The sequence below is a fragment of the Agelaius tricolor genome, unplaced genomic scaffold (genome assembly GCF_023055355.1).
Source record: "Agelaius tricolor isolate 1412-34295 unplaced genomic scaffold, bAgeTri1.0.p SCAF_1, whole genome shotgun sequence".
In the NCBI taxonomy this organism is placed as follows: Eukaryota; Metazoa; Chordata; class Aves; order Passeriformes; family Icteridae; genus Agelaius; species Agelaius tricolor.
The window spans coordinates 93,878,161-93,900,823 of NW_027269261.1; the positions used below are offsets into that span (position 1 = coordinate 93,878,161).

The 22,663-nt window shown below is 39.4% G+C and overlaps 1 protein-coding gene across 1 annotated transcript in view; it reads right to left on the bottom strand.

The window, feature by feature from the left end:
• The window catches only part of TTK (TTK protein kinase), a 29,679-nt gene extending 15,094 nt beyond the window's left edge, over positions 1-14,585 (bottom strand). Inside the window, exons 1-6 of the mRNA XM_071444162.1 lie at positions 14,491-14,585; positions 12,908-13,077; positions 10,541-10,685; positions 10,040-10,265; positions 5,796-5,902; positions 2,067-2,210 (exon numbers count right to left, since the gene is read on the bottom strand). Of these exons, the coding sequence (XP_071300263.1) occupies positions 2,067-2,210; positions 5,796-5,902; positions 10,040-10,265; positions 10,541-10,685 (622 nt within the window). The 5' untranslated portion in view covers positions 12,908-13,077; positions 14,491-14,585. The remainder of the gene's footprint in view (positions 1-2,066; positions 2,211-5,795; positions 5,903-10,039; positions 10,266-10,540; positions 10,686-12,907; positions 13,078-14,490) is intronic.
• Between the last annotated feature and the right edge of the window lie 8,078 nt (positions 14,586-22,663).

Here is a 22,663-nt window from a genome sequence, read left to right on the forward strand (position 1 = left end):
ACAGTTTAAGGACTTTAATACAGCACTTAACATGTTTAAATTTGTTTTAGCTCATTAAAATGGATTTCACTTTTCTTTTGAACTCTCCCATACCCCTTTTCTACTTTCAGCCAGAAGTCAGACTTCTGGTAGATGAACAATGCAGTATTGGCTATTTCTAATACTTAATGTTTTATGAACTACTTATGCCAATAGACCAAACCACTCATTTAAATAAAACAAGTGCCTCAGTGTACAGTGTAGTTTTATTACCAACCCAGGACCATCACCATCTCACAAATGCAACTCATACTTTTTTCCCCAAAGATTTTTTTTTTGAACCACCAAGCTGGCCAGTGGACTCTCACACCCAGCTGGTGATCTACAATACTTTCATTCCTTCACTCTAAGACAGCCTATCTGCTTCTTATGATACTCCTTACCACAGCTGGACTGCATGACCTGCATTTCTGAAATACTAAACTACCTTTTCCCAACTGAACATGTTTGATTGCACCTGGTATGCCAAATACTTTAGATTGCTGTGTGCAAATGAAAGAGAAAAAAAGGCATTAATCCAAAGGTTTCTAGACTTGATGCATGGTTTATATTTGCATCACAACACTAACAGCACATAACTGTCAAAAACATTCTGTACAATCTTTTGAAGCTGTGAACAAATGCATTTACATATACAGCATTCATATTTTCAAATCAAGAAAACTTACAAAAGCAGCTCTTCAAATGGTAATACAAAAAATACCTATATGCCAATATACTAAAATCACCTCTCTTGCTCCAGAGGACCATACAAATTCACTTAAAGCCAAATTCAGTGATTTACCCCTTTTATGTCCCAGAGTTTGAGATATTTAAAGTCTGGTGTTATTTACCTTTTAAAGTTTAATCTTTAAATAACTAAATTAATAGTTTGCATTTTTCAAATACCTAATTACAAACCTATATATATGAAAAAATAAATGAGCCTACTCTTGCCCTAAAGTTCACTGCTTCCTAACTGGCAGGTAGAGTTTTGCCATTCATTCTCACAGGTATTTCCTTAGCCCTGCAGCAGCAAGTCAATGTCAGCAAAAAATGATACAATCCATGAAGGATATTGGTATCCTTCAAGATATTCTTCTGTTGCACAGTACATCAGCAGTGGCATTTATGATGTCTATATCAAATTAATGATAAACAGAATAAGACAGAAAATAGAGTTTATTAGAAATGAATGCCATAGCTGAATACTATTCAAAGAGTTCACCCCCACTAGTATTTCAGTCAAATGTTGATTCAATAGGTGCCAAGCAAATCTCAAACACCACTCCTGAAGATATATCCCTAAGGAAATTAAATCAGACTTATTTTACATTAATCCTGTCTTTACACAATGCAAAAATATGGAAGTGTTAGACATCACTCTTGAAAGAGTTAGCTACACACACTTCAATACTGAAGTCAAACCACATTTTTTGCTCAATTCCACTCCAAACAAATTTAACTCTTGAAAACTTCAAGAAATAACTGTTCCCTTTTTGAAATTACATACCCATCAATAAGGATCACTTAGGATTTATGATATAGCCAAGCACTTCAGTTTTGTACTGACAAACACGAGTTTTCTCCAAAATCAAGTAGAAATGGATTACTTTTCCTAGATTTGACTTCACTGACATGACTGTCAACTGTTTCCCAGTCTGTCACAAGATACACCTCCAAGCAACCTATATAAGTGTAGTTTAGTCTGTATATTTCAGTCCTAATTCCTCTCCACCGACAGCAGCTCTTCCTTCACACTTAGAGCTGCCAGTCTCCATTACAAACTGCAAATCCCCAATGACAGCCAGAGGAACATCCTGTGCAGAATCAGGGTTGACCATAGCACAGCTCCTGCAAACTGCAGTCACTGCACTGAAGATGGAAACAAGCATTGAAGCAATGAGATTTATAATACAGACATATATCTGTTTATTGGGCAATAGAGATTCTGAGTTTATATCTAGAAGGGAGAAACACTAGTGATTTTTTCCAATCTAGAATCACAACATGCATAAGCAACCAGTATTTTAAGAAATTGCAATTACCTGCAAAGTTCTCCTTCTCCTCATCTGAGAGTAACTGCTTTTTTTTCAAATGTAAGTTTTGTAGAGCAGTTTCCAACAATTCCAGAGGAACAGCAGAGCACTCCACAGCTTTCTGAAGGATCTGCTTACACTTTTTCTCATTTTCTAAGTGTAAGAAGCACAGAGTTAGAAATCACAGAAGTAAAAAAACCATTACACTGGGGCAAGATTTTTTAACGAGATGGTTACATTCATGTTGTCTTATATTCACTTTGCATAGTTCTATGAAGCCATTGTTCATTAGGGACACCTCCCCTTACATTGCCATTTTAAGGAAACTGCCTGGAAATAGTTAAAATCAAATCACACAAGTCAGTTTTTCACATTAAATTGAACACCAAGTCACAAAATACATAATCTCAGTATTTTTTTAGGGTTATAGGAACTGTAAGAAAATTGTACTCATTCTAAAATCCATTTTTTTTCTGTTGTATCAGCAAGGAAATATGACTTTTATGGACTTCCATTTAGATCTGACCAGGTAAAAATTTTATTATGTAAATAGTCTCAAACATCTGTAATGCACTTAATAGAAATCACATTTAAAACCAGCTGTTGTTAAATAAAACAACTCTGGACAGCACTACAGTTAAGAAAAGAGGAGAGAAAAGCAAGGATATTTTTTCATTACAGTTTTAGACATTACTAAATGGCATAAACACAACTTTGAAGAGAGATGGGGTGGGAAAGGGAAGGTGTTAACAAGACATATTGAAGCAGTCAATTCACATATGCAAACAAGTGCATAGGCATCTATTAGAAAAAGTCAAATAAAGCAAAAAAGTGTACTGTAACCACAATACTTTACTTGGTTTGAAGAACATCTGGGCAAAATGATGCAATGTTTTGCTACAGCTGTCAATGCCCCTGAAACCCCAAATGCCCTTCTTCCTCCATTCCAAATGAGCAAAACAAACCACTTGGTTCTTACCTTCATGCCACATATAAGAAATACTCAGGTATATGCATAATAGCATATGCATGTCCCCTGCACTCAAAACTCCACTCATAAATGAAGTTAGACATCACTTTGCCTGTAGTTCAGGTTGATGGAAGTGCAGTGTAGGTACCAGGAACTTATGCTTTAAGTAATCCATTTTAAGACTATTAAATGGATGATGCCAAACAGTGAAGCAGGGAAGGACCAAAATTAGATGAGCTATAATTTCATTTAAATAAATTTTGTGCTAATTTGTCAGAATTTCATTTTTAACCATATAGTCCAATACTGTTTTTTCTCCTAAATCACTAGCAAAGTGGATAGCCTCTAAGAATCTTTAACTAGCATTCTAACTTTGCTATATTTAGTAACCACACAGTGCTTCAACAGTAGCTGTTGAAGCAAGTGTTGAACAACAAGACCTGCTACTCTAAAGTAATTCCTCCTAGTACTGTGTGCCTCCTTGAGTAAGAAAGAGCATGACATCAAAACATGTATGTGAAAAACTTTCATCCCCCTTAACAAATGATGAACCAAGGCACAAAATCAAGCCAGAAGTATTTCTGAATTCCAACCAGTCCACTTCATCACATGCCAAAAGCCTGAACCAAGCACCCTGGCATAAGATTTGAAACAGTCAAGAGTAGAATTTTATGGTCATGAGTTCTGACCAATTCACAGCAATCATCCTCAAGCACACCACCCAAGGTACCCAAGGAATGACAAGACAGCTCCTCATCTGGGGGACTTAAATGAAATTTTACTAAGTATTTTAGTAAAAAAAGAGCCACAAAAAACAGAATGGCACTTTTACTGTGTCACTCCATTTCCAGGTCACTAATATTCAGTTATTAAGAAATCAACATCAATTTACCAAATCTAATTTCACAACTTGAGCTATTATCTTGAGCAAAACTGTGAGCTAAGGAAGAGAACATGCAATTAAGTTTTTCTTCTTAATGCAAAAGAAAGCAATGACAGGTGTGCCAAGCACTGCTGAAAACATTGGGATGAAGAAGCAACAAAGCACTACCCTCCTTTCCCTCTGGCCTAAGTGGACACAGTGAAAAAGGAACAGCACTCTTAAGTAACAATTTACAACTCACATGTTGCACTAATCCTCTTTGAGGCACCCAGCAGGGACGCTGTAGCTCCATACACATTACTAAAGGACACCTAGATCAGCTCAAGGGTAACAGATACAAATCAGAGAGCACACTGCAGATAAAACAAAGCTGATCATAACTGGCTGATTTCCTTTGGGATTAGGACTTCATTCTAGGTTGATTACTTACTGTCAAAGTAAGGTAAACTACTGCATGAACACATGCCATAACTACAGGATGAATTTAGTCACTGGTAACCTGTAGCAGCATTTCTACACTTTATTAAATTACACAATAGGTTTTATTACACTTATTTAACAATATCTTTGTTATTGCAGTATTAGTGTTTAATTATCTGTTTAAATAAACATCCAGTGCTCACTAAATAATTATATTCTTTTTACTACTGTTTAGAAGTTCAATACCACAAATTTATATTAGAACAAGACTGGTCAGATAACTGACTTAGGCATAACACAGAAACTGTGCAATTTCCAGACACAAACATGCAAATTTGTCTTTTTTTTCCCCATCCTGTACAGGAGTCATTCACAAAACATAACATGTACTTCTGGGAGGGGGGAGTTGGTTCATGGCCTTTCCTGCTCTAATGCAAATCAATTTATCGCAAAAGAAAAACTGGAAAATCTGAGATGACAAACGAGTATCTACTTTGATTTTAACAAAATGGCTCTGCCTCATGGGCCCCACTTTGAGCATCTAAACAATATCTTAAAATACAGTTTAAAAGTAGTACTGGAGCAAAACCACTATCAGTGGAAAATAAAGAAAAGTAAAGAAAGATAACCAGTAAAATGCATTCAGAATTTAGAGTGTAGAATAGCTATACTAAATAAATTAATCTAAGTTTGGGGAGAATTTCTCATACTAGGCAGTATAAGAAATATATACAACATACAACAATATACAATAACTTGCACGATACTGAAAAAAACATGAAGGAAAATAAATCACAAAAAAATTAATACATTCATCAAGTCTTTTCCATTCAAATAAGAAAACAGCTTTCATAGAATGTGCTTGTCTTTCTGTACAGAGCAAACTGTCAAAGGAAGAAATATCCAGGGCAAAATATGTCACTGCTCAAATCACCCATGGAAACAAAAGATACAAAAGATCCAAAAGCACAAGCCCACAAGCCTGTGGGCAGCCAACACAGCCTTGCCAGCAGGTACCAGGGCAACCAAATTGCACATTGACAGTGTACTTTGGTCTAATAAAAAACAATCTACAAATGCTTTTTGGAAGAGGACAGAATTTCTTCCACAAGCAAGCAAAGTATTTGAGCCTCACTTTTCCATGCAGGAGGAGCCTTACTCAAAAGCCTTTCACTGCAAGATCTAAATTAGAAAAGTAGAAACTACTAATAATTTTCACCTAGTTTGAAAGTTATTTCTAAAACAGAAAAAAATCCCAATGATCTGTGTGCATATTTTCACTTTAAAAGTGAATACACATTCTCAGTAAATTTCAATTTAAGAAATACCAATTTTTTTCTTTCTGATTCAATAACTATCAGTTTACTTACAAATTATGTAAGGGAGCAGAAGTTTGAAACAACAAAACAGAGAACACAGAACAGCAACATCAAACAAGTTTAGTTGTTCTTGTTTTTTCACACACCTTGTGATAGCTCAAACTGTGCAAAAGCCACATGCACAAAAGCAAATTTCTTGCAGTTCAGTCTGGCCAGATGAAATTGGTCCCGTGCCTCCTCTGGATCTTGAAGCCTGTAAAGGCAGCACATTCATAGTTATACAAGGTGAAGAGCTTGAGAAGGATGAAGTTCCATGTACTGGATGAAGCCTTTGAATAACTTTGAAAAAGTAACCCACCTATAGGCTAAAGATTTTCCTTTTTCTTAGAGCAATCAGTGAACTACAAATAGTGAAAGAATCTTAAACTCTAATTATTGAAAGACATCAAGCCAAACCTTCCCAAAACTCAAGGGACTCAATCCTTAAGCTCTTTCACACTTGATAGTTCATTTTTGGCAAATTTTAATCCTAGTGTTACATTCAGCCACAGATTGCTGAGCAGGTTCATGCTTACACACAGCACACCAACATTTAAATATTTGAGAGCAACTACAGCCACTGCAAATACCAGTCAAGACACAAAAGGCCTAAATCTACATCACTACATAATACATTAATGTTATGTTTCAACTGACAAAAAATAAAAAGGAGCTTAACACTTTTACCAGCAACATCTGTAATCAAGAGATAAAGGAATTCTTTCCTAAGTTCCCCCTTGACTCAACAGATACCCAAAGGTATCACTTAGAAGTGGAAGAGCAAAAAATTTATGACCATAGTTCAAATTAAAAGTACAGAAAAATACAACATGGAAAGGCAAAGAACATTTTCAGTAGAATTCTATGAAATTTTGAATGAAAGAAGTTGTTCATTTTACTGAACTCAGCTCTGATCATCCAAAGCAATAAGACAGGTACAGAATAACCCATGTGCAGGCAAAGTCTGAGCCAGAGAAATTAAGGTGTAATGTATTACATTCACTTTCAAAGAGCTTGTTAAAATTTAGGTTCCTGTAGAAAGCAGCAACAGCTTGGATAGCAATACACAGAACAAGACCCAACACTAGCAATAGGCACCAAGTGTCACACGCTTGGTGGCACTGTGCTACCGCTAGCAGCACTTCACAAGAGCAGGTTTGCCATTGAAAATGTACAACACAGAAAATCATTGAAGCATTTGCTGTCTTGAACTATTTCAGAGCACACAAGAGTTCTTCAGACAACCTTAATATCACAATAGGTCAAAAGGTATTGGCACAGCCAGACTGCAGCTAAAGCAGATACCAGGACAAAAAAGGTCCAGTGCCAAGGATGGAATAATCCAGTTTCTCACCTAAAGGTTGGGTGGAGATGTGATTGCAAGCAGGCTTGGGGAGAAAGACTTGGGGGTGATGGCTGATGAAAAAATCAACATGAGCCAGCTGTGGGCACTTGGAGCCCAGAAAGCCAAACAGAATCCTGGAGTGCACCAAAAGGAGCATGGCCAGCAGGTCACAGGAAGTGATTCTGCCCCTCTGCTCTTGGGAAATCCCACCTGAGACACTGCCTTCAGCTCCCAACATAAAAAGACAGGGACCTGTTGGCACAAGTCCAGACAAGGGCCACAAAGATGATTAGGCAGCTGGAGTACCACTCCTATGAAGATGGGCTAGAAAAGTTGGGGCTGTTCACCTGGAGAAGAGAAGATTGCATGGAGACCTCACAGCAACCTTCCAGTATCTGGAGGGGGCCTGTAGGGAAGCCAGAGGGGGACTTATTGTCAGAAACTCTAATGGTAGAACTAGGAAAAATGGGTACAAAATGAAAGAAGGAACTTCAGCTAGGTAGCCTAAATTATGGTAGTCACAATAAAGAGGTAACCCTGGAGACACTGGAACAGGTTACCTAGGGATGCTGTGGATGCCTCAACCCTGGAAGCACTCAAGGCCAGGCTAGAAAAAGCCTTGAGCAACCTGGTCTAGTGAAAGGTATCCCTGCCTACAGCAGGAGGGGCTGAGACTAGATGATCTTTAAGATCCATTCCAACCACTTAGCATTCTGCAATCAGAACAAAATAGTGTTGATGGCAGTAGATACTAAAATCTCAAGCCACTACCACTGCTTCTGAAGTTTGTGATGCTGATTTGCTCTTCCACCTTGTTTAGGTGGAATATTTGGGAGAACAGCAAACAACTCTGCTGAAAAGCACTTCTCTTCTCCCAGCCAAGGTAGTATCAGAGCACCTATCAGTGTCACTTAACTTGTAGTATCAATATTGCTTTACTTGGAATAGCTAAAAAATAAACTAGAAGCACTCAGAGTCATGAAACAAGAGGATTTTCTTTAACAGAACCTAAAACCAAGTAAAGACAAAAATATATAGTACTGGACAAACTGACAGCCAGGAAGAGAGAAGGTAGAGTGTAGAACACCAGGGAAATTGAGAACAAAAAATTTGGAGCAATGAGAATACGCTATGAGCAGTAAGTAAACAAGCCGAACACAAAAGATCCAAATAGGTAGCCACTGATTAGGTTAATCTCCAAAAATTACAATCAACGTTGTTGGTTTTTAGGTCCAACCAGGCAAAAGTAATTTCATTGCTGGTGAGATTACAGATGTAGTTCATAAATGTAGTCTCATATAAATAATTGATATTATATGCTATTCTCAACAAGGAAGTATTAGATTATAAGAATTATTAACAAGCTTGTATCTGAAAGTAATTTCCAAATAAGGAATCATCATTTAGGGAGATCCTATAGTGAAGTTCCAGTGGGATTGATGCTATATCAGATTTTGGTGCAGTTTTTAAAGGAGTTTGGAGTGGCTTGTTCATCTTTTTAAAAGAAATTGTTATTAGGCACGTCATGAAACATATGACTGATGATATTTACCAATTTAAAAATATGTAGCAGAAAACAAAAAGAGCAGACCTGAGCTACTTTGTGAGATAGGTAAATTCTGTAATACTGGCTGCTAAAGTAGAAGTTATTTTAGTACAGCTGCAGAATGCATTTTAATAGTGAAACAAGACACACTACTTTCTCACAAAGTCCCTAGAGGCTGTAGCAGTGAAACAACTGAAGATATTTCAGTGAGACATCACTACTAGAACTGTTCATACTATTCATGTATTAACAAGCTACTGACAGCACCTTTGGTTTTGCTTTCTGCAATACATCACACAGAATACTGAACATAACTCTTGCACACATCTTAAAAGTACCCCACCTTTCAAACTATGTTCTAAAGATCAAGTGAAAATAGGCCCAAGTGATTAGGGAGGTAGGAAATCTTTCTGAACTTAAACTCTCCTACAATGAGATAAGAGATGTGACTTGATCACTATTCTGGAAAAGAATTTCCACAAACTAGGATCCAGAAGCCTATATTACAGTTTCTGCTCTGAGGAAAAGCAACTGATCTTTGAATAAGAATGACATCTTGCAATGTATCCTTAAACCTTTCTGGAAGTGATTCTTTCCTCCACTTACACAAAAACACCTTCCCTCTTCAAGATACTGAAGATTGACTAGGTCATTATTCACTCCTGTTTCTCAACACGAGATTCAACAGATTACTTCCACTGCGTGCTTTTAGTAACAGTGATGCAGCAAGGTCCATGCAAAGGACAGTGCAGGGAAGTAGACATTTATCATACTGCAAGATGAAACCATATGCCAAAAAGTCAAATAGAGGAAGAACATACAAGAAAATTATTAGCTATGTTCACTGGAAATTAACTTGCTCAGCTCTGATTGTTAGATTGCTGCATTGTTTAAATACAGCTCTTCATCAAAATACTTGCTGTACTATTTCAAGTGACATAAGAATCTATTACGAAAAAGATTGTAATTATAACCCTGTCCCAAATTATGTTTGAACACATCTGAACAACAACACTGCTCGAATTTGGACTGAATAAAGCAATAAATGACCACAACCAAAACTAATTTTCAAAGTGTGGAACTGGTGAATGATGTTCTGAGACATTCTTTCTATCCTAAGACAGTTAATTAATCAACCTGCGATGATCTTGTCTAGTAAGAGAGGAAGCATACTAAAATAAAGCTCAAAAAAGGATTTCATGCTATTCCCCCTTGTACCTTATTTAGAGAACCAAGAAAAAAAGTAGCGTATTAACATCTCTAAATCAAATAGTCCTAAACAATCATGTTCATTAGCATAAAAAATACTGTGGAGACAGCAGATAAGCTGACTAACCAAAGCTACTTACCTTCCACACTCAAAATGATAATTTGTTGCAGAAAACACTAATGAAACAAGGTATTCTTACCTTATTTCAAAAATAGAATGATGAGTTCTCATATTGAAAATTTATACTTACGCTTTCAACTCAGCAAATCTCACAAGGATGCGAGCATAGCTCTCATCTTGACTGTACTTTTCTGCAGGTAATGCAGTCACTGCTTGACTGTAACGGCCAATGAGTCTATTGAGTAGGCTAACATCCATCTGAGGAACACCCTTTTTCTCTAGCTTAAGTAAAAAACATAGCCAATCTTCTGGATTGTTTGTTGTCATCATTATTTGATTGACAGTTCCAGAATTATCTGATAGAAAAACAAAAAAGGAGATTGATTACAACATCAGCAAACATGTACAGAAGAAAACACTTTTTATAAGCTTTTGTGCAAGATAGTTACTGACTATTTTTTAAATACGATTAAAGCAACAGAGCTAAAAAGTAAGGAGAGATGAAATTAGCTTTGTGGTCATTAATATTAAAGAAACACTAAACTCAAAATCATTTCAGTTAATGGTTCTTTCACTCAATCTATGTTAAGATCTTTTGCATAAGTGACAGTAGAAAAACAAATCCAAATACCTGTTGTATCAGCTGAGATTTTAGTATAGTTAAATTCATCTGTGATGTTCTCTTCATTTCTGTATTTGTTTTTCAAGTTTCTAACTCTATTCATGATTGATGTAATCTGCGGCAATCCTCTTTCACTTAGGTCTGCCTCCTCCATCTGCAGGCACAAGGTTAAAAAACAATGGAGTTACTGAAGTGTAACTATTACTGTTGTAGCTCACTTTGATTGGAATTACCATGGGAAAGCCTCTCATGTATCATTTGGATGATACATGAGAGATACTTGAGACTCAACCACATTATGTAACAAATACTCTATTTAAGCCTTTGTCAATGTAGTTATACAAGTAAACTACTTTACAGAAGACAACTTGGACAAATAAAAAGAATTGGTACTTAATTGATCCACCCAAATCCTAATTCATGCTTCACAGTAGCCCTTTCCAATCAGGTATATTCAGTGTTTGAATAAAATGGAGGGTATGATGTGTTGCCTGAAATAGCTTCCAGTCCATCACATTAAATCACATTCTGTACTCATAATTAGGCTGGCTTTAGTTTAGCACACAGTGTTAATCCATGCTCTTTCCCACAGGTTACAGCAATTAGTTCTCACAGTGGGTTAAGCAGAAAAGAATTCACATTCTCCTCTGTTCAAAGGACAAAGACAAGTGACACCTATTTTTAAGTTTCTGAAAGGAGGTTTAGAGATTCAAAGACTTCTTATAAGAAACTTATGCCAAATCCTCAACGTTCTGACAGTTTATCATCATCTGAGATAATGCATGTATATAGCTGAGAGGTAAGAATTTAGGCAATCTGAGCAGAGCAAGACTGCTAAAATAAACTAAAAAAACCCTAATGATTTCTTCCTTTTCTGCCTACATTAAACAGTTTTTCCCACATCAATGTTCCATGCATCTAATGAACATAAGAATTCCAGAAAAAACTGTGATGAATTTAGTGCATATTCAGGGGGTTTGACATTCTAATTACTGTGAAGTTGGGCCCAGAAACAAGGAAAGTAATGCACTTCAGACAGATTAAATAGGCTCAAAGAAATACTAAGTTCAGTTCTACAGTGAAATGTTGGTTTTTGTCCTCTTGTGTATAACAAATCAACAAAAAGTTGCTAGAAGGTTAGAAACTTCAGATCTACTTTTAGGTGAATTATTGCTAGAGAGGGAACTGAATGGAATGAAGCTCATCTACCTTTAACCCCACTATCTAAAAAATACACCAGGCACCACTCTCAGGAAGTCCCACAAATAATTTTTAGAGCATTACTCACCAGAAGCTGGCATGTCTTTAAAAGCACCAGGCTCCCAGCTTTCCCCAAGCAAAGACCATAAATCAGAAAGATTATCATGCTTGCAAGAGCTTGCTTATAAGGCAAAAGAAGGCATATTCCATGTTCATCCTGACCTAAATATGGCCCACCAAGAATACCAAGCCTGCTCTTGCCTATACAGAAGTGTTGTTTTGTAGGTTCAAAACACAGTGTCACTGTGTAAATTCCAAGACTTAGTCCAGCAAAAGCACCATCTACATTCCCACTGTGAAGAGGCCTTAGCACATTAAGGGTCTGGAGAGACACTCAAATAGCCTCAGGCAAGACCTATGATGAAAACACCCCAAAATCTTTTGAAAGCTAAAGACTGCATGCTAAATCAGTAGTATCTGAAATACTATTTTTGTTTCATTGAACAGAAGCAAATAAAGGAACCCTTCTCTTATTTATATTCCAAAATGTACACTGAACAGATTTTAATTTCAGTGCTTGTTTGGATCTTGCTTTAATATCTCTTTCTCCCCCAGAGCCAATTTAGGCTCTGGGAGTGGGTCTGTAAACTGTCCCATCCCAAACATCTTTTGGGGAGCACACTGCTAAAAATTACATAGGTGATTACTATAGCTAACACTGTTCAGATGATACTTATTCACTTCATAAGGAAAATTTTAGTATGCATTGCAGTTTTGCCTTTTAAAAACACTGCAGAAGGGGCTACAGGAAACCAGGTACTCCAAATCACCTCTTTATGGGTGAGAATATCCACAGAGATCTGATTTTCAACTGTACCCACTCCCTCAAAGTATGGATGAAGTCAGCTTCTCCAGAACCTGAAGCAGCAAGACAACCAAAAGAAATTTATTTACCTCATGTTAAGAAACACCACAATATCTCATTACAACCATAACTGCTAAGAATTCCCAGATGGATTTTGGATTTCTTAAACACAGTCTTTATATTTTCCCCACCAGTATCAAAGATTCATTATTCTTCCTGCAACAACAGTTTCCCAAAGGCAGTAGACAAAAAGAAAAATAAATTTCTGTATAAATTTCATCTGAAGTCACAACAATACACATCAAACTTACATTTCTGGTGCGCTGTTTAACTGCTCTAGGTTCAATGTGTTACAGAGAAAAACTCTCCTGAAGAATGGATGTGCCTTGTCAAAAAGGTAAGATGGATGAGGGCTAGACTACCTCAGATGATCCCAAGAACCCAAAGGCAAGAAATGAAGTTCTCCATCCTGAAGAAGTTCCTGTGCATCAAAAATTGATGGGTGAAACACTGAAAGCTTATTGTGCAAGCTTGCCTAATCTTCATATCCCAGAAATAGAGTTTTCATCAAAATCAATTAAACTACTTCTAGTTAGTAATAAAAACAGAATTAAAAAAGCTTAAAGACAACACTTTGAATGAGGACAAGCACTTCCAAATGCGTCAGCTTACTGTGACCTTCAGAGACTAAAAAGTACACTAAGGGCACATTCATCTACAATAGTGTCATGATTTGCCAGCAATCTTTCTACTCATGCCAATATTCAACCATAAGCAAGTATTCAGAGCTTCATTTTTTCTTAATTAGCTGCATAATTACTCTTAAAGAAATAATTTGTCATGAATTTCCCTGGTGTGTGTGTGTATATATGTATATATATTTAAAATCTGACAACAGCAAAGACCTAAATCAGGCACACGCTGTTACAAAGGCACTGAATGGGAACTGAGTCAGTAACTGCACCAGCTCCATTGCAGCATTCCTGAGATGCAGAAATGCCTACAGGAGAGAAGGTTAGGGAGAACCAGGAACAGGGAGAGCACGTAATGCAAAGATCAGCAAGAACAACCCTAAATAAAGTATAGTTGTTAAAGTAACTTCAACCCCTCACGCCGACCTACTAAACAAGGAGCCAAAGGACAAAGACTTGAGAGCAGTAAATGGATAAAGTGGCAGTACAAGCTTGGTGGTAAGATTCCACATCTAACACACCCAAAAATACTCATTAATAATAAAAAGAAGTAACAGCATCCAGTCTTGAAATACTTTATTTACTGTATTACACTACTTGTTCTGTTTATCTTCTATAGAGAGGTAAAATAACACCTCTTTCTGAAATATCTACCCAGCCTTAAAAAAATACTATCTATAAAATTGCATAATCTTCCTTCTATTTTATTTACAAGTCCTGAATCAGGATTTTTTTTTAAAGAAAAACAAAAACTCCCAACACTAAGAAAAAGCGTGGTCAATTAAAAAAAAAAATAAACACGAAAAAAAACCCCAGCAACACTAGGAAAGAAATAAAATAGAAAAATACTAAAATCTAACCTAAGACACACGAAGGATAAGATACCAGGATGCAAAGTTGGGGTAAGTAAGAGAGAGACTGAGCAGCAGCGGAGCAGGTGAGGCAATGTGGCACAAAGACCGTGAGGCGGAAGACACAACCAGCTTTCCTCCCCTGAGGGGCGGAAGCCCAGCGAAGCCGCAGCCCCGGGGCTGCCGAGGAGCCAGCCCAGCACCCCCGCGGCCTCACCGCAGACCAGCCCCACTGCTGCCCCCCGGCCCCGTCACCCACCTTCCCTCACTGCGCTGCTCCCCGGCCCGGTCCCTTCCCCCTCGCTGTCCTTCCCGGCCGCCCCTACCCCCGCCCGGGCCAGCCGCCCTCACCGAGGCCACTGCGGGGCCGGGACGCGGCTCCGACCGAGCGCGTCCGCGCGCTGCCCCCGGTTTGAATGTGACCGACGCCCTAGAGCGCCCTTCCCATTGGCCGGAGAGCGGGAGGAAGCGAGCGCTGATTGGCTGCAGGATGGAAACACAGGCGGCCCGCCCGCCCATTGGGTGGTGGCTGCGCCGTGCGCGGCGGCCGCGGGTTCCAGCGCCCTGTGGGGCCGGGTGCGCAGGCGCGCTGGGGCGGTCGCGGCCCGTTTCTGGTTCGGGATGGGGAGCGCGGGGACGGGGCCGTGCCGGCTAACTTAAATTATTTATCTGGAAATGCTTTCCCCCTTTGGCCATGGCCGGTTATAGTTTGAAGCTTCATTAAGTTGTAACGGAATAGCCGGGCTGTTAAGTGTCCTTAACATTACGTCTCCCTGTACCTTTCCCTCCGAGGGATCGTCCCTAGGCCCATCCCGTGTCTGCAGCGTGCCCAAGGCTGCTACGAGCACCTCCTGCTCTGAGCGTGCCGCTCCTGGACTATAGCAATGCAAACGCACTCAGCAGAACAGTTCGGCCTCTCGGTTTGCATTCTGAGTGCACACGATAATTTGTGTTCTTTGCAGGTGTGTGGTTCTTCTGATGTTTATCATGAATTCAGTATTATGCTAAATATAGTCTATTTTCAAGATTGATGGCGCATTATAAAGCTCAGATGTGTATTTATTCCTTATTAATTTGGTAAGTTGCTAATCATTCACTTGCCATAGACATCACACATGATGTCTAATAATAAGATACCTACTCTGGCCTTTCATCGAAATTTATCTCATTTTTCTTTATTCATATAAATTTTAAATAGCTCAGCTCATCTAGTGATACAGGCTCACTCTACACTCAACAAAAAGATTTCAACAAGGACATTTTGTGTGTTTCTCTACTAAATAAGAGCAATTCTAATTCTCAGCTAAGGCTAAGTGAGATGATCTTTTTTAGCATTGCCTTACTCATCCTTCCATATTTTTGGTGGGTATGATGGGTTTTTTGTGTTGGTGATCTTGCATTCCACCAGAATCCAAATCTAGTGAAAATGTAAAGAAACAGCACAAGTTGCATGAATCTGCTCTGCATTTGGCTTCACTTGAGGGACATAGAGGTAGATTATTTTATTAGCAGGAGTCTTGATGGGTGTTATAGGAGAGGAAAGTGGTATTCTTTTAGTAAGTGAAAAATACCTTAAGGAGCTGTCATTTGATTTCTGTAGCTATGACAAGAAATGTCAATACCATATAGATTCCTGGCAAAACTAAAATAAATAGGAGAAGGAAGATGGAATAGATCTTGGGGGGAAAAAAAGCCCCAAACAAAAGCGTCAGAGAAACAAAGGCTGCAATACTCATGGAAAAAAAAATTAAAGAACCTCCATTTAGCATTCTTCTACAAAACATAAAATATGCATGGGTTTTGGATGGTTGGTAGAACCATTCTTTATGTGCTTATAAATGTTTATGCTTCTCATTTTGTTTAATATAAAGTCATAGATACATAGGGAATTCAAGAAGTGTATGAACTGTAGTCTCTACCTAAAGGTAATTCCACTTTGAATGACAGAAGTGAATTGCAAAAACAAGTACTAGACTGGGTAACAACCAAAAGGAGAGAGAGGTCAGTCTTTGTAATGAGTCACTATCAGGGGAGTCTTGTTTGACTCTTTTAAATATCTCATCTTATGGTAGGATTTCATATTATTTTGGATAATGGTATTGTAAATCTAAATGTAGCAAATGTACAGGTGAGTCACAAAGGATTTTTTAAATGTTGGTAAAATCTTTATACCACACTATGGTGTTTTCTGTGATAGATATAAGAGAGAGGCCTTCCTCCTCTTGAAAATTTGGCAGCCACTAGCCCATCCTCTTAATTTGGTACTTGAGGTTTAATGTCTGAAGCCTATGAAGGGCTTATTTAAAAGAAGAAAAATGATAGGTCTTTGATTGCAACTGTTGATAGACATTCAGTGAGTTGGTTTGGTGGAAAGTGCATTTGGAGAAAGCTTTGCTGAGTATTTCATGGACACAATTTACTGAGAGTATCTGGACTACTCCTGACTGCCAATGTATGGCCAACCTATGGATGTCCATGAAAAGAAGCAAACATACATTCAAGATGGCAGAGTCACCCCAACGACTGAGGAGTTGTTCTGAAAGCAGTGAGTAAGTAACAACTACTAAGTTTTTGAGTAGCAAAAATAATCACCAGATGTCTGGTATTCCCAGTCTTCCTATTAATTTACAGAATGGATGCATGCTTTGTGACTGGACTTGGAAAGTAAACCTTTTTTCTATATTGATGGTTAGAGTCAATCAATAAAATAATGAGAACCATTGCTCTTTCGGGCTTCTTTGTGTTGTCTGATTCCATTTCTGCTGGAGGTCTCTAAAATGTGCAGTTTGTCATGCACACAAAATACTGATGTAGAAACTGGCTAATAAACAGACTTCAAAAAGGAAGTGTCAATTAGAAGTGTAAAAGCTGTTCGTGTCAGGAAGGATACCTCAGGGATTGGCTGTAACAGTGATGTGTGTATTATAGTGGTGATTTTAAATTTTTGCTGATTAACTTGATACATAGATGGTGTTAAGGCTGCAGGCAAATGATCAGGCTCTTGACTAGGGCCTGGGTGGAGGTTAGGCTGCCTGAGGGGAGGTGGAAATATAGAGAATGTAATGAGAAGTTGCTGAGTATAATGTTGTAAGCAGCTGATGAAAGCTACAGATCAAACAGTGAAAGTTGGCTGGATCTCACATGTCATTATGGAGGAGTTGTGTGAGTGGCAGCCAAACTTGACAGGTATTGAAGTGGAATATTTTGAAAAGGTCATCTTTTATGTAGCAGGAACATACACCATGAAGAGCACTCACATAACCACATCAAGAATACCAGCACCACAGAAGTATGAGGTCACTTGGGTGATGGTGCCAGCCATACCAGATGTGAATGTAGATTTATCAAAACTGGTACCAATGGAGAAAAAGGAATTAGAGGCGGGTTCTGTATGGGGGAGACTGACACAGAGAAAAGCAGGTGATATACTCAGTCGTGTCCCTAAGTGCCGCATTGTCCTCATTTTGGCTGGGATAGAGTTAATTCTTTTCCTTATAGCTGGTGAAGTGCTGTGGTTTTGGTTTAGTAGGAGAATCATGTAGATAGCACCCTGATGTTTTGTTTGTTGCTCAGTAGTGCCTACCCTAAGTAAAGGACTTTTCAGTCTCTCATACTCTGCCAGTGAGGAGTGGCACAAAAAGCTGGGAGAGAGCATGAGCAGGACAGGTGAGCTGAACTGGCCAAAGGGATATCCCATATCTGAGAACATCATGCCCTGTACATAAGTTGGGAGGAGTTGGCTGGAAGGGCTTGATCTCTGCACAGGGATGGGATGAGCTCTGGTCAGCAGGTGGTGAGCAATTGTATTGTGCATCACTTTGTTCTCTTAGGTTTTATTTCTCTCTGGTTTATTTTTGTCTTCCTTTTTGCATTAAAATTATATTGTTATTTTTATTTTATTTTAGTTAAATTATTAAACTGTACATACCTCAGTGCATGCATGGGTTTTACTTTTTTTTTTTCCTGATTCTCCTCCTCGTACCACCAATTGTGGGGTGGGGACTGGTGAGAGATGCTGTAGTTAAACCATAACCTTAGCAGTTATTTTGGCTCCCACCATGGGGCATAATATCTTGAGACAATGACAAATCTGACTAGAATGTATTAGAACAATTTTATCATAAGCATTTATTATATCAGTTTAATAGTCTCTGGTCACCATGTTGATTTATTTGCTGTCAAAGTTGGTGTGCTTGTTCTTTCAGATGTGCTATGTCATACCTTACTTGCAGTATTTCACCCATGAGAACTGAGCTAAAGTTATCATGTTGGTGTACTTCGTAGCACTGGCTTATGGTATGACAGAATTGCTGGTCATTAAACAAATCTAGTATTTGTATTCAGCATCGCTGTCACCACTGTACTTTGGGAGCCATCTATTGGAAACTATTAATAATGATAACTTTTTTACCTACCGAGTTCATCACTATTCGGTATTTTGCTGGGAAGGAAAAGTCTCTGGATGAGAGAGCAAAACAACAGGCACTGTGGTTAGCCCAGCCCTGGGGACAGACACCACGGCTGATCCAACTCCCTTGACAGGCACTGCAGCTGAATGTGAGAACCAACCCGTGCTGGTGTCAGATGCTCCTGTAGACAGGAAGAAATGGACATGAAAGCTCACTTAGTAAAGGACAGAGCAAGATTACCAAAAGAACAAGGAGGAAGAAACAGAACAAGAGGTGACCCCCTGATCCCTATCCTTGATGATCTGCAGGATGTGTGAAAAGATTTCAGCCTTCATCCAGATGAGCACATTGGTCACTTGGCTGCTCCAGTGCTGGGATAATGGATCTAGTATCTGGAATTAGAGGGTAAGGAAACCAAGCAGCTGGGATCACTTTCTGGGTAAAGGGAGTATTGATAAGGCAATTGAAAAGAGGAACTGAAGTCCTCAGCCTGTGGTGGAGATGATTCCTGTCAAGCATGAAGGAAAGGAATCCTTTCAAGAAAGACAGATGGACCACCATGAAGACAAGTATCCAGTACCTTCAGGAATTAGCCATGCTAGAGATGATTTATTCTGCCCCAAACAATAGGCAGTCACCCACAGATCAAGATGAAATCTAATGTACACGACCCATGTGGCAGAAATTTGTACCGAATGCACTTTCTGTGTATGCCACCTCATTGGCAGTCATTATCTGGAAAAACAGAGGCACCAATGGTGGATTTAGTGGCTCACCAACTCCAGCAATGTGAAGAAAATCTCTGTTCTTCCCTATGAAGCTGTATCTTAGCTGTAGAAAACTTGTCCAAAAATGGGAAGATTTGTTCCAGGAGTTTCAGCAACAAAGAAAGGATAGGTCCTACTCGTCACCTGTGCAGACTAGTATGTCAGCTATTGCAGTGAGCCTACTTTTGCTCAAGAGGGAGGATATAGAGGGTGTACACCACAAGATACCCTGTGGTTTTACCTGAGGGACCACAAAGAAGGCACGAGGAAATGGGGTGGAAAGTCTACCTTGACTCTAGAGACATAGGTACATGGGTTGCAAAGAAAAGCAATCACAAATGGAGGTTCTTCCAGGAAAATTGCTGCTCCAGTCTTCAGTGGGCAGTTCCCCAGTCAGAGTGGGTTGGTCTTACTTCTGATCCTATGGAAATTAATTCTGATTTTACAAGTCAATGGAGACATTTATCACCAGTGCTAGAGGGGCTCTTCCTGCAATTAGGTGAAAGAAGAGGACAGCCTGGTTTACTGACTATGCGGATCCCAATGGCCTCGCACATCAGATCCACAGGACTGGAAGGCCCTAGTAAATACCAGTCCACAGTGTCCACTAATGCCATCAAGATCACAAAGAGGCAGAACCCACCTGTGTTTCTGGAGTAATGGGAGATCACAGGATCTGTCTGAAGGTTGAATTAAGTCTAACTGAGAATGAGTGGCAAAACCCCCCATCTGTGACTGGCCCAGAGGTTCCATGTATCTGCCCTGTAGACATCTCAGGAGAGGGTATTTGAAAGACCTAAAAGAGTATTGGTGGGCTTTCAGTATAGCTGCCTTGGAGAAGGAGGAAATTAGGCAACTCTCTACCTTGCCAGGTCTCTCAGAGGTCCCTTCAGCATTGCTGAAGGCTGAAGAGTAGCAGGTGCTGATTCCTACCACTGCAGTGTATTGGCAGCATTATCACACCAGCTGAGACTCCCTGATTCCCATCCATGAGCTGATTCATCAGCTGGAGAGCCAAGGAGTGATCAGCAGGACTCACCCTTTAATAGTCCCATAGGGGCAGTGTGAAAGTCTAATGGAGAAAGGAGACACAAAACGTACTCCTGTGGCCTGGATGAAGTCATGCCACCACTCAGTGCTGCCATACTGGACATGCTGAACTTCAACACAAGCTGGAGTCAAAGGCAACCAACAAGCATATCACAATTGATATTGCTAGTGTGTTTTCCTCAGTCCTTTGGCAGCAGAGTGCAGGACACTGCTCCTGGGGCATCCAGTGCACCTGGGATTGACTGTCCTGGGAGTGGAAACATAGCCCTACCATCTGCCACAGTGTGATCCAGACTGCACTGGAACTCCAAAACACCTGTAATACGTGGATGACAGATAATTGAAATTATTGCAAGTGGCTTGGTAAGCATCTCTGTCAGCTCCCTCAGTATCCTTGTGTGGATCCCATCTGGCCCTATAGACTTGTGTGTGTGTGTTTAGTGTAGCAGATTGCTGTTTCCCCTTGGATTATGGGGGCTTCGTTCTGCTCCTGGTCCCTGTGTTCCAGCTCAGGGGGCTGGATACCGAGAGAACTACTAGTTTTACTATTGCAGACTGAGGGAAAGGAGTCATTTAGTACCTCAGGCTTTTCCTTGTCCTTTGTCACTATGTTTCCCTGCATCCAATAAAGGATGGAAATTGTGAGGAAGAACTACTTCACGGTGTGGGTGGCCACTACTGGAACAGATTGCCCAGAGAGGTTGTGGAGTCTCCTTCACCAGAGATACTCAGAACCCATCTGGATGCAATCCTGTGCAAAGTGCTCCAGGATTACCCTTCTTGAGCAGAGAGCATGGACAAGATGATGCCCTGTGGTTCCTTCCAACTTTATCCATTCTGTGAGATTCTATGAGATTCTCCTCAGCCCTTCTTTTGTTGGTATATTTATAGAAACATTTTTTATTGTCTTTTACGTCAGTAGCCAGATTAAGTTCTAACTGGGCTTTGGCTTTCTAATTTTCTCCCTGCATAACCCTGTGACATCCCTGTAGTAGCATCTCCAAGCTGCCTGCTCCTTCTTTCAAAGGTGATACACCCTATTTTTTTACTCTAAGTTCCAGCCAAAGCTCTCTGTTCTACCAGGCCAGATTTCTCTGCTGGCTCACCTTTTGGCACATGGGAATGCCCGCTCCTACGCCTATGAGAGTTCCTCCTTGAAGAATGTTCCACCATCCTGGACTCCTTTGCCCTCAGGACTTCTCTCAGGGGATTCTGTAAACCAGGTTGACACTGAGTACAACAAAGATGATTGCTCACCTGCCTGTTAGATAATTAGTAATCTGCCATGGATGGCTTTTCAGCTGGAGCTCTTCTGTGTTTTGTTCTGTTATCTGGCCAGTATAATGCATGTATGAGGCCACACAGGAAATCTGTGATGATATGAGAGTTGTGGTCCATCCAGTAGGAGGATAATACCCAGCTGTACACACTGATTTCATCAAATCCAGCTGGTGCTGTTCAGCAGCTTATTTCATTTATGACCAAACTGAGTTACAGATTTATGTGGGCTGGAAATAACTAGAAAAGAACAGGGTTGAGAAATCGTAAAATGTTGCTTGTGCAGGTTCACAGCTTTGGGTCATGCTGGATCCATGGGTTCTATTAAATGTCCATGTAAAAAAACCAAAAGAAAGCATATATATGTATATATATATATCTGTCAGAAATTTCCTTTCAAGTGTCCATTTTATAGAAGCTAAGCATGGTACAGTTCCCATGTTTACTGCAGCACACTTTATATTAGTGCATTCTTAAATACTTCTAAAAATGTCAGATAACATATATTAACTGCCTTAAAACCTATCAAACTTGTTACACAGTGTGCTATTCAATTCCTTTGTGAAATTTTAAATCTGAGGTTTGATCTTTAAAACTGTAAATAATGCTGTCTACTACTTCTGAGATTAAAGCTTTGGCAAAAGTGATCAGTTTAAGCCAGTTAGTCAGATAGTCACAAGTTATCTTTCCTGCCTACATTCTAGCTGGACATGAAAAAAGTCCAGTTCAGAAGAGACACAGTTGTACTGGGACAGTCCTCTGACACCTGCCTGGAAAGCACCATGTGCTGGTTTGTGCAGAGTTCCTCTGCACAGCCTTTAGACTGCATGTGGTTCCTATGTGACTACTTAAGCATGGCCAGAGAAATTGAATCTATTTTTGCCACTCCCTAAAGAGTGAGAAAGCCCTGAGAGACTCCCATTTACTTTTGATGAAAACAAGGGGTGTGGGCAGAGGGATATAATTGGTGAATGACACCCAGTTTAAGAAATCTGAGACCTGAGTTTGTTCAACATCTAT